The following is a 15321-nucleotide window of genomic DNA, read 5'->3' as shown; positions in this document are numbered from 1 at the left end:
AAAGGAGTGTTAGAATTTGTAAGGAATTATATATCATCTGTATTCTGTGCGACTCTCGTTGTTGCCAGGGAGCGAAGTTATGATGTAAGTTGCCAAACAGGGTGCATTATGGGAGTCTGATTTGTCTGCCTTGAATGAAGTTGAAGCATGAAAGAGATTCCATCTGTTATTGTACATTTCTCAACATATATGTGACTGGAAATGCCAACAGAACTGGGTGGGAAATTTAATTTTTTTTAGTTCTTTAACATACACATTAACTGCAAATAGCGAATGCACATTTGTTGTTTTACAAAAGAAAAAACATTTAATTACATTAGAAAACATTACAAAATTGTTTCTTTTAATTGTCCGTTTCAAAATCCCAAGATTTTTCTTGACAATGGTTTGACTTTCTCCCCATTTTTAGCTTTGTTTTTTAAAAGTATTACTTTCCCACCCAGTTCAAATCGTTCTGTCTTTTCTCAATAGGATTAGAAGTCGCAGAAAGGGTGAAACGTTTAATCTCAATTTTTCTGTATGTTTTGTGAAATGGAGAATAAGGTGCCTTCAGACTGAAGGATTGTAAGAAATGATCTCAACATCTTGGATTATAAAGACAGCATCTAAATCAGAAGTAAATGATTGATTGTATCCATCCAGCCTATAACGAATATGCTTTACTGCATTTGTAGAAACTATCTGAAGGACTGAGACCTTTGTCTCCCTTTTCACCCAAAAATACTGAACTGGACCTAATTTCATCCTGTGAAAGACTGTCTCACATCTCACAGGACTGGAATGCAGAATTTGTCACACAGTACTGAGGAAAATATTCTTTACTCACAATTTTTGCACTTTAAGTACCAATTTGTGTATACTTTTTCCTTCCTTTTCACTGAGCTCTCCTGATCTCTTTGATCTTTTTGACCCAAACCTCTCAGTGCTTGTTGTTTTCTGAATGACTCATTTTGACTTTCCCTGTGATTACGTGAATGTGCCGATTGTAGATATTAACTGTACAGTGTGTTCTATTTTCAAAGAGGCCAGCCTCATAGCTCTGCAAGTGCAGAACTGACTGAATTAAAATGTATACTCTAAAAACCAAAAGTTCTTCAGGCCATTGGAGCTTCTTCGGTTCCTCACTAGAAAAAACAAAACAATACAAATCTGGGGGTGTTTTTGTAGGAGATTTGACATTTATGGAAACCGTCAGAGATTTAATTTGTCGGCGTTCCTCAGGGAACCTTGTCCGGTCCCCTATTCTTTTCAATCTGAAAAACCTCTGTGACCTTTTAGAGCGTGTTACCAATATTAGTATCAGTATTGTTGTATGACAAGCTTCTGCTAACATAATGTACTCCTGGGGCTGTTTTCTATTTTAAGCATTTTTTTTTTTTATGTGCTTACAAGTGTCGGAAGATGTTTTCTTTGATTCGGGCATCTTATGGGCTCACTAATATCTCTTTAATTTTAATATGTTTACAACAAAACCAAGATCCTTCTTCTTGTGACTAACGTTCAGCTAGTATACTCTAATATGTTTTAAAACAGACTGTGATGAAAACTTGCATTCGTTCCTGCATGCTTGAGCAAATGCTCGCCTGTGCACATCTCGGACCTGTCACGAAACCTTTTTTGCCAACTGTTTAATGAAAATGTGCAACATTTGCTCTTTAAAACCAACTGTTACGAACTGTTACGGTCGTTGAGTCATCAAGTATTTCCTCTCACCAACAGAAACACCAACACCAGGCTAAAACAGCTCAAAACAAAGATCTTCTGGATCAAACCTACCTCGCCAGTAACTACACAACATTTCACTCTCGTCCACCGCATGACCGAGCTGAAGCACATCCTCACTAGACTTCCCTTTCTGAAGCGCCATGCTTTTGCATGCTGTGTCTTTTTTAAACTGTATATTCTTTACCTTTTCTTTTCTTTTTTTTTTCCGCTTCAATCAATCAACACATTTATTAGAAGTGCTGGGATTGTATCACATTTTGCCGGTTTTTTGACTTCTGCCGAGGAGGTTTTGTTGTCACTGAAATCTATTGATTGGTTCGCCATACGACAACCGACAGGTTTCCATGAAACTTTGAAACTTGCAAGCAACAATGCAGCATGTGTCAGATTGAAGTGAAGGGATGGATCCAGGAACCTCTTTCCCTGTATGATTTTCAGTTAAATCAAAACAACCAAAATAATTTCTACTAAACTTGGTTGATCTGTGGGGCATGGGTTCTGCTGGCAAAACTAAGCTACCACCAGCAGGCGAAAACCGCCTCCATGGCAGAACTAATTATTCAGAAAGTAAGGTTGTTGTTGTTTTTTTTACGCAATTGAGATTCAATGATTGGATGCAAAAAATAACAATGTAAAAATCTCCTCTTGTCTCGAAGCCCTCGTTCAGCAATCAAGTACATTCTCAGATGTACTAGCATAGCGTACAGGATGTAACAGCAGCAATAGTCCCATGATGGGTTTGCCACAAATCTGCAATAGATTTTTATTGAAAAAAAAAAAACAATAGTTGTCTGGAAGGTAGGAAATCAATTTTAAATGTTTGAATGGTTTGCAAGAAACAATGAAGATATCATGCAGCGTAAGAAGATCACAAACACAGGTATGATCCTTTGGATGCTCAATTTTGTTTCTTTTTTTTTTCTGCCCAGGTCTGTTTGCATGTGGTATGTGGTATTTATTACAGTATCTGCACTGAATGAAACTGTATAAACATCAATGTACATAACCATCATTGTTTGAAACTTTACCATGCGACTCCTGACTTTGCTCCTCAGTGGGCGTTTAGTTACACCAGGAACCATTGATCCAGTTTTTAACTCTAGTAGAAACAAATCTGCAGGCAAAACAGGAAATGTGAGGAAAAATGAAGCACCTGAGATCTGGTTCCAGGAGTTAAAAATGCTGTGTTCTCCTGTTACCGTGTACAGATGGATGGTGTTTTGTGTATCGAAACAATAGCAGTGGATTGAGGGGGGGTTTGGGGGGGAACAACACAATGGCCCACTTCATGTTAAAAAAAAAAACATTTTCTTGTTCTTCATGTAGAACAAAGACAGACTGCAATAGTCCTTGTAAAATTGTATGAGTACAGTCAAATATGTGTCAACAGAGACATTATTTTAAAAATTATGTATGGAGAATTTTAGCTGTGTATATAAATATATATTACTTGTACTTTGTTTCTGAAATTGCAGAGAAAAAGTGGAAATATTTATTGCTCTAAAGATATAAATCTGTTTATGTTGATGCAAAGTCCTGTGTGCCCTGCGTTGTGATTGGACACTTACACACTCACTAAGGACACGTCTTAGCCCCGCCCCCCAGCGGCTAATAAATACAGAAAACAATAATATATGATTTAAATCATAAATCATATGATATATATGTGTAATGTGCGTATTAATAGTTATTTTCATAAAGTGTTCCCCAAAATAAGTTTTTCCACGTTTGGCTTTTGTCACGTGTTTCCGTTTTCACCGGAAGTGCTACTGCTTCGTTTCCTTTCAACTTAGGAGCGTGTTGCTAAGTCTCTAACTTCGTAAATGTGGTAAGTTACTTTATTTATATATATATATAAACACGTTATACATATATTCGGATATTATTTGCGACAGAATGTTCGTCAAGGCATTTAAACAAAACCACGCCGCGCTAAGAGAAACATCGGAGTCGGGGTTTAAAGGTGGAATAAGCTAACTAGCCGGCTAGCCGACAGCGGTTTAGTCAACTTTCTATTCTTTCTATTCAGGGAAAAGAGCTAATGCTAACGTCAGCTATGTTAAATGAAGCTCGGTGCCAGATCGGGGTTGGGTGAGTTTCGCTGTTAGCTGCTCTTAGCTCTTTCTGCTGTCTGTGGTTAGGTTAGTTATAAGCAGTTAATGCGTCACTGAATAGAGTCACCAGTTTAGTGTCAGGATGAAGTGATCAGAGTTCCGGTCCTCTTTCAGATCAGGAGCAATGGCGAGCCCGGAGCTCCTGCTGGACTCCAGTATTCGGATGTGGGTGGTCCTGCCCATCGTCATCATCACCTTCCTCGTCGGGATCATCCGTCACTACGTGACCCAGCTGCTCCACAGCGACAAAAAGGTGGACATGGTGCAGGTTTCTGACAGGTATTGATCTGAGCTCCCGCTGAAGCAGCGCGCCTCGTTCGGTGTTTCCCATTGGTCCGCTGGGAAACCGGCCGATGCCGTCTCTAACGTGAAATTCTGCTAATGTTTGTGTTTAGCCAGGTGCTCATGCGCAGCCGCATCCTCAGAGAGAATGGAAAATATATTCCACGACAGGTGAGCGCACACAATTCTGGCCGTTTCCCTAAAACATCTGAACATCTATTTAAGCCTTATTCACAGACCGACCTATAGGCACAAAGAATGAAACACTGTCCCTTTAAGGAGAAACCGGTTTAAATGTCTGGAGTTTTGAATGAAGCTGATCTGTTTCAGTCTTTCGCCATGAGGAAGTATTACTTCAACGATGCAGAAACTGGCTTCTTCAAGAAGGTCAAGCGGAAGGTCGTTCCCAAGAATCCCATGACGGGTGGGTGAGGCTGCTGGATCGCCATAGTAACCGCTGCTGCTCCCCTGTTTTGGTCTGGGGGATGTTCAGTTTCACATTTAAAGCGCTGTTCTTGTATCCTGACGTTCTCTATGAGGCGACGTAGCTTTTCAGCTGAGGGCGTGTTAAAAGCACAAACTAAAGAAGAGCTTCATTTTCAAATAGTCGTTTTATTATAAATAATCAATTAGTATACATGATCATCTTTTCCATAAAGATGTTTTATACTGGTTGCTATGTGCTACTAGCACCAATAGGTGGCAGTAACATGCACACAGGCTGTTTACAACCACCTGTGTGTGTGTGTGTGTGTGTGTGTGTTGCAGACACCAGCATGCTAACTGACATGATGAAGGGAAACCTGACGAACGTCCTGCCTATGATCGTGATTGGTGGATGGATCAACTGGGTGTTCTCTGGATTCGTCATCAGTAAGTTCCTCGGCTGTCGGAGACGTTTGTCCGATTCACTGCCTGAACAAAAAAAAAAACCCCGCGTTGGCGTCTGATATTTGTTTCGCGGTGGCCGAGCTTGTTTTCCGTGCCGCTGATCATGACGATGACGGCGTGTCGATCTGCCGCCGTCTCCCAGCCAAGGTGCCGTTCCCGCTGACTCTGCGGTTCAAGCCGATGCTGCAGCGAGGGATTGACCTGCTGTCCCTGGACGCCTCCTGGTACGAAGCACCGCCAAAAACCACAGACAGTGAAGGCAGCACGCGCGCTGCAAATGTTGTTTTCAGACGCTTCATGTAAAAATGTTTCTGCGCCTTTTTATTGGTACAAAGTTTAAAGAAAATAATTTAGCTATTGAAACAGAGTTTTTTTTTTTTTTTATCATTCAGTGTAAACAAAAGAACTGGTTATAAATCGCTGGATTTGTGCCCGTCTGCAGGGTGAGCTCGGCCTCTTGGTACTTCCTGAACGTGTTCGGCCTGAGGAGCATGTACAGCCTCATCCTGGGACAGGACAACGGTGAGTCTGGTGCCGGCTGGGCCGGCGTGGAAGCTTAGTTTGGAGCCAATAAATTAAAACTCTAATCTCACAGCTGCCGACCAATCCAGGATCATGCAGGCGCAGATGACGGGCGCTGCTATGGCGATGCCTCCAGACCCCAACAAGGCTTTCAAGGTGAGAATCGGGTTGTCAGAAATAACTGTAATACAGGAAATGATCCACGGGGGGGGGCGATGTCACCCAGGAAGTTGTGAAGGCTACTGAAGTAAATCAGAGACTGTCCACACAGTATTTATGTTTGTTGTTCTAGACGGAGTGGGAGGCGCTGGAGACCGTGGAACACAAGTGGGCGCTGGAGAACGTGGAGGAGGAGCTGATGTCCAAAGACCTAAACTTTGGAACCTTCTTCAGCCGGGACCTTTAAGTCAAACCTGTTTGAGAACACGGGACAGGTTCCTTCATGGGGGTTCCTTCATGGGGGTTCCTTCATGGGGGTTCCTTCATGGAACTTCATCAACATCTGCCTTTCTGTGAGGCCCAGAACTGTAACGGCTGGTTTTACCTGAATGCATCACTGAACAATAATCAAATCCGTTTCAACCAGCAAAAAACTCCAGACCTCACATGGTCGCCATGGGGGGGAGGGGGGGGGGGGTCAGAGTCTCTGAGACGAGTTCTAGAAATGTTCTGGAACAGGAACAAGAGTGGAGCGGCCCCGTTTACTGGCGAGACCGTTCTAAACCACGGCTCGTATTCTCATCCCGCAGGACGGACTTTAATAAACGAACATCAAAACCAAACCTGTGTTTGTGCCGTCGCGTCGTCAGAACAAACACGCGTCCCGGATTAAATCACTCGTGGCTCGTCTTTAACAATCATCTATTTATTCATATCAAAAGATTAAAATATTTCCATCTGATTTAGGACAAAAAAAAATAGAATCAGTCCGATATTCCCGCCAGGAATAATAATACATTTGGTACAATACAAAAATACTGTACAGGTTCCCGCTGGAGCGGAAACTCCGCCTCCGCCCCGACAGGACAAAGTCTATAAATATGAAAAATAAGCATCTCAATGTCCCGCACCAATCAATCAACAGAATCACTCCGGGGGGGGGGGGGGTATCTGTGGTCATGTGACCATTTACAAAAATAAATACAACACAAACAACCCAAAAATTATCATCCTGTCAACTGAGCACAAGAATTTAACTTTGATTACCCAGAATTCCCGGCAACACTTCCCTCTGCGGGCGATTAACAGTTTTAAATCAGATTCGTTCTAAAAGCTGAATTTCTATTTGCGCATTTAACGGTTCTTGTTTATTCTATATTATTTATGATTCAGATTATTAAGACAGAAATCTCAAAATGTATCCGTTACACAAAGGATACAAATTATTCAACTAATTTCAAAAAATAAAACCAACCTTCAGAAGAGCGCAAGACGCTCTGATTGGCTGACAGAAAAGGTGGGTTGGGCCGAAAGTTGAGAATATAATAAATCACCAACTAGAAACTTTTTAAAATGAACCAGACATCAAATTATCTGGCAAATTAAATCTTTGAATTTATCAAGTGTAAATGTCAGAAAATGTGAATTTTCAGCTCAATTATTTTGGGAATTCTGTCTAAAAATAACCATAATAATAGAACGGAGAATGAAGGAAACACACGTTGAGTGCATCAAGCTACCTGAGTATCACGCGGCCACGTCTGAACGGCAGACCACGACATTTAAACGGACAGAAGAAGACAAGTTCAAGTGTTGCTGGGAAACCCGAGTGAGGCCCGTTGTTCTGACAGTGGAAAAAAAAAAAATACCAGTGGAATGGGCATGCTTAGTTTGTTTCCACGGAGACGGCGCCCAACTCTGAGGCGTCGTCTTTGCTGGGAGCGGCGTCACCGGCGGGCTGAGTGGAAAAGGCGGGGCTGGCGCTGGGGGCGGGCAGAGTGGGCTTTCTGATCTTGTCTTGTCGCTGGTAGAACAGGACGTAGGCGGCGTTGGTCTGCAGACGGAGGAGGGGCAGAAAGGTCTGAGTGGGATGCATCGTCACGGCGACGACGCGTAACGCGCGAGTCACACTGACCATGATCTCGTCCTCCCTGGCGTACGTCACCTTACTGTCGTCGAAGTCGTACCACTGGCCGTTGTCCTTGTTGCGAGCGTAGCTGGTGTCTGCGGGGGACACAACAGTCAACGCGACGCGCGACGCGCGACACGCGACACGCGGTCTCCGGTTCGACCTCGTCACACTCACAGTGTCCGTCCCGGAGTCCTCCGTAGTGATTGGACACCGCGATGAGGTCGTAGCGGCTCAGGGGCTCCCCATTGGACAGATTCTTCCTCAGGAGGCAGCCGGAAAAATCCAGATCCCTGCAAGACCACATCCAGGAGTTAGTCTGAGCCCGGTGTTTGAATGTTTTTGTATTTGTTGTGATCCGGCACTAAATAAATACAATTTAATTGGATCCCGTTTTATTGTTGAGAGTGTCTGAACGCGTTCTGATTGGTCGATTGATCCTAATCCAGGTCGGAACCAATGAGACGGTTTCTTTAGGGAGGAACCGACACAGCTTTCACTTCTAAACGGATTTTCGTGATTTCTTTTTCTCTCTAGGATGTTTCAGTTTGACGGCGTCTCGTTCTGGGTGGCGCCGTTGCCCCTGGGTGGCGCCGTGGAGTCTGGGTGGCGTCACCTGAGGGGGAAGTCCACGACGCTCTCCAGCTTCTCTCTGGTGAACTTGGTGTAGGAGAACCTCTTGAGGTGGATGATGAGAACCTCCGGCAGAGACCAGAGGTCCAGCTTCTTTGTGGCCAGCTGGTGCTTCTTACACAGCGGACAGTACCTGGAGCGCACGCACACACACACACCTGTCTGAATGTCTGAAGGAGCTGTGTGTGTGTGTGTGTGTGTGCGCGCGCTACCATGGGTTCTCCTCCTCCAGCGTCTCCACGGTGGTGAACAGCTCGATGCACTCCTGCAGCTGAACCACGTTCTGCTGCTGAGGAACCTCCATGCTGGAGTGTTTCACGTACTTCTACGGAACACAGAAGCAGGAAGTCGTCACGCGTCCGGCGGCGCGACGGAGACGAGCCGGCGTGAAACGGGCTCACCTCGGCCTCGTTCTCGTTGTAGAACCTCTTCTTCATGTCGGGATCCCAGTCGATGGCGACGTAGGGCTGAGCTGCAGCGAGACGGGGGGGGGGGGGGGGGGGGGGAGTCAGAACTGGACCGGTCTGAACCGGATCTGAACCACCAACCCGTTAAACGCTTACAGCTGAAGGACACGGCGCTCCCCCCGTCTCCCGTCTTTCTCTCCGTCGTCCCGTTGGAGTTGACCGCCTGGATCGTGAACAAAGCCCTTCTCCTCCTGCGACGCACGCTCCTCTTAGCTGGCGGCTCATTGGCTGGTAAGCCGGGAGAACACGCCTCCTGGCTGTCTTCTTTTTCTTCTTCTGTGGTCTCAGAGGGCGGCTGCTGCGGTTGCTCTGCTGGTGGTTCTAACCTCGCAGTAGGATTCACGCCGTCGGCGTCGCCGCCAGCGAGGTGCTCGGTCTGGTCCTGGGATCCGTTTTTGGTTGTTACACAATCACAAATCGGCTGGGACTCGCCGTTGGTGGTGCCGTCTGATTGGCCGTCACCATGGCCACCGCAGGACTGAGAGGGTTCTGCATCCTCCTCACCTGAGAAAACAACAAAGGACCAATCAGAGCACAGAACAGCTGCAGTTTAAACACCGAGCGTAAAACGGTGGGGTTCGTGTCGCAGGGAGGCGGGGCCAACGCCAGACCTCTGGGTCTGAAGGGGGGGGGGGGGAGGGGGGAGGGGGGGGTTCTGTGTGAAAACCAGGTGAAAACAAACGGCACCGGTAAGAGGCCGTACCGTCACTCAGGCCGTTGGTCTGAGTCGGCTGCTCGTCATCATCGTCTTCCTCTTCTTCCTCTAACTCCTCAGACGGGTCAGGACGTCGCACATACCGTCTGCACACGCACACGCACACACACACACACACACACACACAACAATAAAAACTCTATAGATGTGGAGAAGCGGTCTTACTCGCGTGTGTGTGCGTGTGCGTGTGTGTGTGTGTGCGTTGCTCACGCTAGTCTCTGCAGGAACCGGTTGTAGAGCGCCTCCTGGCTGCAGCAGCTGATCGGTACGCTGAGCAGCAGCGGGTGTCCAAACAGCGTCGTTCCATAGGAGGAGCTGCCGGAGCCCAAGTCCCTGTAGTAGGAGCGCTCCCTCAGGTAGAGCGCCAGCAGCACGCGCTCCTCCTGCTGCTCCTCCTGCTGCTCCTCCCGCTGCTCCTCCTGCTGCTCCTCTTGCTGCTCCTCCCGCTGCTCCTCTTGCTGCTCCTCCTGCTGCTCCTCTTGCTGCTCCTCCCGCTGCTCCTCCCGCTGCTCCTGCTGCTCTGGCTCCTCCCGCTGCTCCTCCTCCTTCAGCGTGCTCAGCTGGTACCTGAAAGAATTGAAAGCCTCGTGAGTCGCGGCGTAGAAACAGGAAGTGGACGGATGGCGACGGGGATCTTACACGAAGATGTCGTCCCGGTCCAGGATGCAGCTCAGGGACTCGTCGGTGTCGTAGATCTTATAAAAATGATGGTTGAACACGTCGGCGATGACCATCTGAAGCAGAGGCGGTGAACGCGAGATCAGAAATAAAGATCGGAATCACGTAACGTTCAGCTGGGCGAAACGCCGATGTCACATCTCAGCGCCGTTCCCACCAGCTGACCTCATTGATGACATCATCAGGCTGCTCTTATTCCACTTATAATTTTACTAGAGCCGAATTCAAATAAAAAAAAGTCCTCCGAGATGGAATCAACAAACTCTGTGCTGCCCCCCCTGCTGGCCAGCAGAAGGAACAGGCTGAGCCGACACACACACACGCCCCCTACCTGTGACGTAGGTACGTCGGTCATCTCCGACAGCGCAGCACAGAGGTCGGACACTCTCCCCGCTTTGGGAACCACGACGCGGTGCTGCGGACACAAACGCCGACGTTCGCGTCAAACAGCCGGTAAAATAGTCGCATCCGCCGGCGCCGCCGGGTTACCTGTGCAGGTTTAGCGTACGGGTCGAGAGAGACGAAGAAGACCTCCATAACGCGCTCCTTGCTGGCAGGGAGTGGAGCGCTCAGGTAGCAGAAGGGGTCAAAGGTCACGGAGACCTTGCGGCACTCCGGACAGACGAGCGTGGACTTGAAGAGTCCGTGAAACGTGTCGACGATCACGGAGTCGTTCCGCCGGCGGTGATTGCGCCACGCCTCCTCGGCCACTTCCTGCGGGGCGGGAGGAAGGACAGGAAGCCAACGGTCTGCACGCCCCCCCCCCACATCGCGGAACGAACCCCCCCGAGGCCGCAGCAGCTCCTCGGGCGCCTCACCTGATCCGGTCGTCCCGCGGCGTCACGCAGCTCGATGTACACTTTGTTCTTGACTCGGTTCAGGTCTTCGTGGAGTCCGTCCAGCAGGAAGGAGAGCAGCTCCTGACTGTCGTGCTGCTGGTAGCCCAGAAACTGAGACGCGAAGTGACCCACCTTCGTCTGCAAGCACGGAAGAGCGGCGAGCGTTTCGTGGGACGGTGGCGTGAAATCGCTCGGCGGAACATCCGACCGGTCGCCGTCATCCGGCCGCCGTCCACCCCGCCAGCATTTACGGCGTCTCAATAAAACAAACTCCAGCTCAGGCGTCTCGGTTTGGGTACCTTGAAGACGCGCGGCACCACAGAGTAATGTCTGCCAGACCACATCTGTTTGATGACGTCGGCGTAGGCCTCGGCGATCTCGCCCTTCATCCCCAGCGGGTTGGTGAAGTTCAGCTCCTCCAGGTAGGAGCTCAGCAGGAAGTACTCGGTCAGAGGAGGCGTGTTGCTCAGACACTGCAGGGAGACGGGAGAAACAAAGTCGTCTCTCGCCAGCGGGTGTTTTAGGGCGGGGCTTGAGAAGAGACCGCCTGGTTGCTCTCAGACCTGCAGAGCGGAGTTCATGAAGCAGGTGTTTCCCAGGTTGGTGAGTCCACAGACGCCCGGCTGGCCTTGGTACTCCTGCTCCTCCACGGAGTTCCTCCTGTCGGCCCAGACACAGAAGGAGAGCGAGATCAGTCACACCTCGGGGTGAGCGGCTTGTTCACAATGAGGAGGGGGAGGAGGAGGAGCAGGAGGAGGAGAACAATACTGACATGATCGTAAACCCATCAGATGAAAACAATAATAAAGGACAAAGAGAAAGGAGAGAGCAAAGGATGGAGGGATAAAGGAAGAGCGCCGTGGAGGCGTGTTCTTACATGATCTGAGGTCTGGAGCTCGGCCAGGTACCGTCAGCATTCCTGGTCTCCATAATCACCGTCTGACACACACACACACACACACACACGCACGCACACACACTTTATGCTGTTTCTGAAATGAACGACTCAACAGTGGGCGTGCATCGGGGGCGTGGCCTCACCATCCCTGAGCTCAGGCAGGCGTCCAACACGCTGACATGGACGTTCCTGAGACGCTCGCAGCTGCCGTCCGAACTTTTCATCCACAGACGACACTCTGAGGCCGGAGGAACCGAGAAGGCCTCGCAGATCGTCCTCCGGACGGACTCTGGAGGGGAAACAACAACACAAACAACAGAACAGTCAAACGTTTGACCATTTGAACAAACGGCGGGATCATCCCCGTGCAGTCGCTGAAACGCAGACTCACGTATGTCGTCGGTACGGCTGAACTGAGAGGAGATGACCTTCTCCATGTTGCTATGGAGACAGAGGAAGATCTCAACTGGGTAAACCTCGACCTTCAGGGTGCTGGGCAGGTCCACCACCTGACAGAGAAACATCGTTACCCCCCTCCTCCACTCAGAGTGGACCATCTGACGCGTATCTGACGCGTATCTAAGGCGTATCTAACGCGCTAACGAGTATCTGACGCGTATCTGACGCGTATCTGACGCGTATCTGACGCGTATCTGACGAGTATCTGACGCGTATCTGACGCGTATCTAAGGCGTATCTAAGGCGTATCTAAGGCGTATCTAAGGCGTATCTAAGGCGTATCTAAGGCGCTAACGAGTACCTAACGCGTATCTAAGGTATATCTAACGCGTATCTAACGAGTATCTAACGCGTATCTAACGCGTATCTGACGCGTATCTGACGCGTATCTGACGCGTATCTGACGCGTATCTGACGCGTATCTGACGAGTATCTAACGCGTATCTAACGCGTATCTGACGCGTATCTGACGCGTATCTGACGAGTATCTGACGAGTATCTGACGCGTATCTGACGCGTATCTGACGAGTATCTGACGCGTATCTGACGCGTATCTGACGCGTATCTAACGCGTATCTAACGCGTATCTGACGCGTATCTGACGAGTATCTGACGAGTATCTGACGCGTATCTGACGAGTATCTGACGAGTATCTGACGCGTATCTGACACGTATCTGACACGTATCTGACGAGTATCTGACGAGTATCTGACGCGTATCTGACGAGTATCTAACGAGTATCTGACGCGTAGCTGACGCGTAGCCGACGCGTATCTGGCGCGTATCTGGCGCGTATCTGACACGTATCTGACGCGTATCTAACGCGTATCTGACGCGTATCTGACGAGTATCTGACGCGTATCTGACGCGTATCTAACGCGTATCTGACGCGTATCTGACGAGTATCTGACGAGTATCTGACGCGTATCTGACGCGTATCTGACGAGTATCTGACGCGTATCTGACGCGTATCTGACACGTATCTGACGAGTATCTGACGCGTATCTGACGCGTATCTAACGCGTATCTGACGCGTATCTGACGAGTATCTGACGAGTATCTGACGCGTATCTGACGCGTATCTGACGAGTATCTGACGCGTATCTGACGCGTATCTGACGCGTATCTGACGAGTATCTGACGCGTATCTGACGCGTATCTAACGCGTATCTGACGCGTATCTGACGAGTATCTGACGAGTATCTGACGCGTATCTGACGCGTATCTGACGAGTATCTGACGCGTATCTGACGCGTATCTGACACGTATCTGACGAGTATCTGACGCGTGTCTGACGAGTATCTAACGAGTATCTGACGCGTAGCCGACGCGTAGCCGACGCGTATCTGGCGCGTATCTGACACGTATCTGACGCGTATCTAACGCGTATCTGACGCGTATCTGGCGCGTATCTGACGCGTATCTGACGCGTAGCTGACGCGTATCTGACGAGTATCTGACGAGTATCTGACGAGTATCTGACGCGTATCTGACGCGTATCTGACGCGTATCTAAGGCGTATCTGACGCGTATCTAAGGCGTATCTGACGCGTATCTGACGCGTATCTGACGCGTATCTGGCGCGTATCTAAGGCGTATCTGACGCGTATCTAAGGCGTATCTGACGCGTATCTGACGCGTATCTGACGCGTATCTGGCGCGTATCTAACGCGTATCTGACGCGTAGCCGACGTGGTGGCGGTACCTTGCGTTCCAGCGGCGGCTGGCCGTCCACCATGCCGTACCAGTCCAGCAGCTTGCGCCAGGCGTCAGCCGGCACCAACATGAAGTCCTCGTTCTCAACCAGACGCTCCTTCAGGTGGTACGAGTCCAGATCTAACAGCAGAGAAACGCCACCATTTAAAGCTGCGTTAAAAACTCCAGTCAAAGTCAGCCGTCAAAACTGGAGAAAAGGAAACATTGGTAGATTCCAGACTCGATACATATCAGTAAAAATAAACCTTTAGAATCCCGGCAGGGATCGAAAAGAGAACAGAGGAATCAGACGAGGACTCGACTGACCCTCAAACAGCTCCGTGTTGTTGATCTGACCAGGGAAGGACGACGAGTTCTGGTCTCCATTCTCCACGAACTCCTTCCACTGCTGGAACCAGCGGCGCTCCACCACGTACCTGCAACTCACTAGTATTAGTCTACGATTTACCCCCTCGACCGGTGGAATCCACAATGACTGATTCAACATTCAAGATCCTCCGGCAGGAAAACATTTACTTAAAAAAAAAGCATCAGGAGGCGGAGCTAGAAGTGGAGGAGACGAAGATGCTGAGGTTCTCCTTGGGAGTGACCAGGTTGGACAGGATTAGAAATGAGACAATAAGAGGGACAGTGAAGGTTAGACGTTTTGGAGATAAGGTCAGAGGACAGACTTCGATGGTTCGGACATGTCCAGAGGAGAAACGGGGACTATATCGGCGTCTTGTATTGTTTTTTACACGTTGTCGTTTGTTGTACAAATGCGCCACCTGAAAAAAACCTGCACGTTCACAGATGAAACTTAGAGTTCCCGAGGCGACCCTGAACGCATCCTCGCAGCTGGTTGACCAGCTAGCTTCGCGTTAGCTGTCCAATGACGCGCTACGCAACGTCGTTCAGCAGCCACACACGTCAAAGCTCCGAGACGTGAACGTGACGCGAACACGGCCCCACTCTCCCGTGAAACACCGTTAGCGGTGTGATGCTAACAGCTAACCGCGGCGCGGTGTTTGTGGGGCGGGGCGGGGCGGACTCTCACCAACTGTCGCCAGCACGGAGCTCGCACTGCCGCAGCAGAGACTCGATCTCCCTCAGCTGTGCCTCCAGGCCCGGCGGCTCCGCGGAGGAACAGCGGCTGTTGGCCGTCATGACGCGTATCAATCACTCATTAATGTCGGGGAGTGCTGATAACATTTAAAAAGAACCAGGAAACGAAAGACGAGAGACAAGCGCTGCATCGATCCACCGATAAACGGGAAGCTGTACAGAACTGTTTGCGGAAGTAGGAAGTGACTCTGTTGATGACGACTTCCTGTT

At 49.1% G+C, this 15321-nt stretch overlaps 2 protein-coding genes across 2 annotated transcripts; one reads left to right on the top strand and one right to left on the bottom strand.

Moving 5' to 3' along the window:
• The first annotated feature begins 3482 nt into the window (after window positions 1-3482).
• Window positions 3483-6308, top strand: zgc:86609 (ER membrane protein complex subunit 3-like). The gene is made up of 9 exons (XM_068747516.1): window positions 3483-3553; window positions 3954-4118; window positions 4235-4292; window positions 4452-4545; window positions 4890-4994; window positions 5155-5236; window positions 5455-5534; window positions 5608-5690; window positions 5827-6308. Exons 2-9 carry the CDS (start codon window positions 3964-3966, stop codon window positions 5938-5940), a joined length of 771 nt encoding a protein of 256 aa, XP_068603617.1. The 5' UTR covers window positions 3483-3553; window positions 3954-3963; the 3' UTR covers window positions 5941-6308.
• A 90-nt stretch (window positions 6309-6398) lies between these two features.
• Window positions 6399-15153, bottom strand: usp11 (ubiquitin specific peptidase 11). Its single transcript, XM_068743949.1, has 22 exons — window positions 15044-15153; window positions 14314-14423; window positions 13997-14127; window positions 12224-12341; window positions 11976-12121; window positions 11812-11873; window positions 11498-11594; window positions 11234-11407; window positions 10914-11072; window positions 10585-10809; window positions 10427-10510; window positions 10057-10151; window positions 9967-9984; window positions 9628-9813; window positions 9406-9503; window positions 8799-9206; window positions 8637-8707; window positions 8448-8560; window positions 8219-8368; window positions 7780-7895; window positions 7609-7697; window positions 6399-7527 (listed from the first exon to the last, which is right to left on the bottom strand). The coding sequence occupies exons 1-22, from the start codon at window positions 15151-15153 to the stop codon at window positions 7360-7362; spliced, it is 2928 nt and encodes a 975-aa protein (XP_068600050.1). The 3' UTR covers window positions 6399-7359.
• Between the last annotated feature and the right edge of the window lie 168 nt (window positions 15154-15321).

Source organism: Brachionichthys hirsutus, chromosome 2 (assembly GCF_040956055.1).
Source record: "Brachionichthys hirsutus isolate HB-005 chromosome 2, CSIRO-AGI_Bhir_v1, whole genome shotgun sequence".
Lineage (NCBI taxonomy): Eukaryota > Metazoa > Chordata > Actinopteri > Lophiiformes > Brachionichthyidae > Brachionichthys > Brachionichthys hirsutus.
The sequence above is the reverse complement of the archived record's forward strand: the minus strand, read 5'-3'. Positions and strand labels throughout refer to the sequence as shown.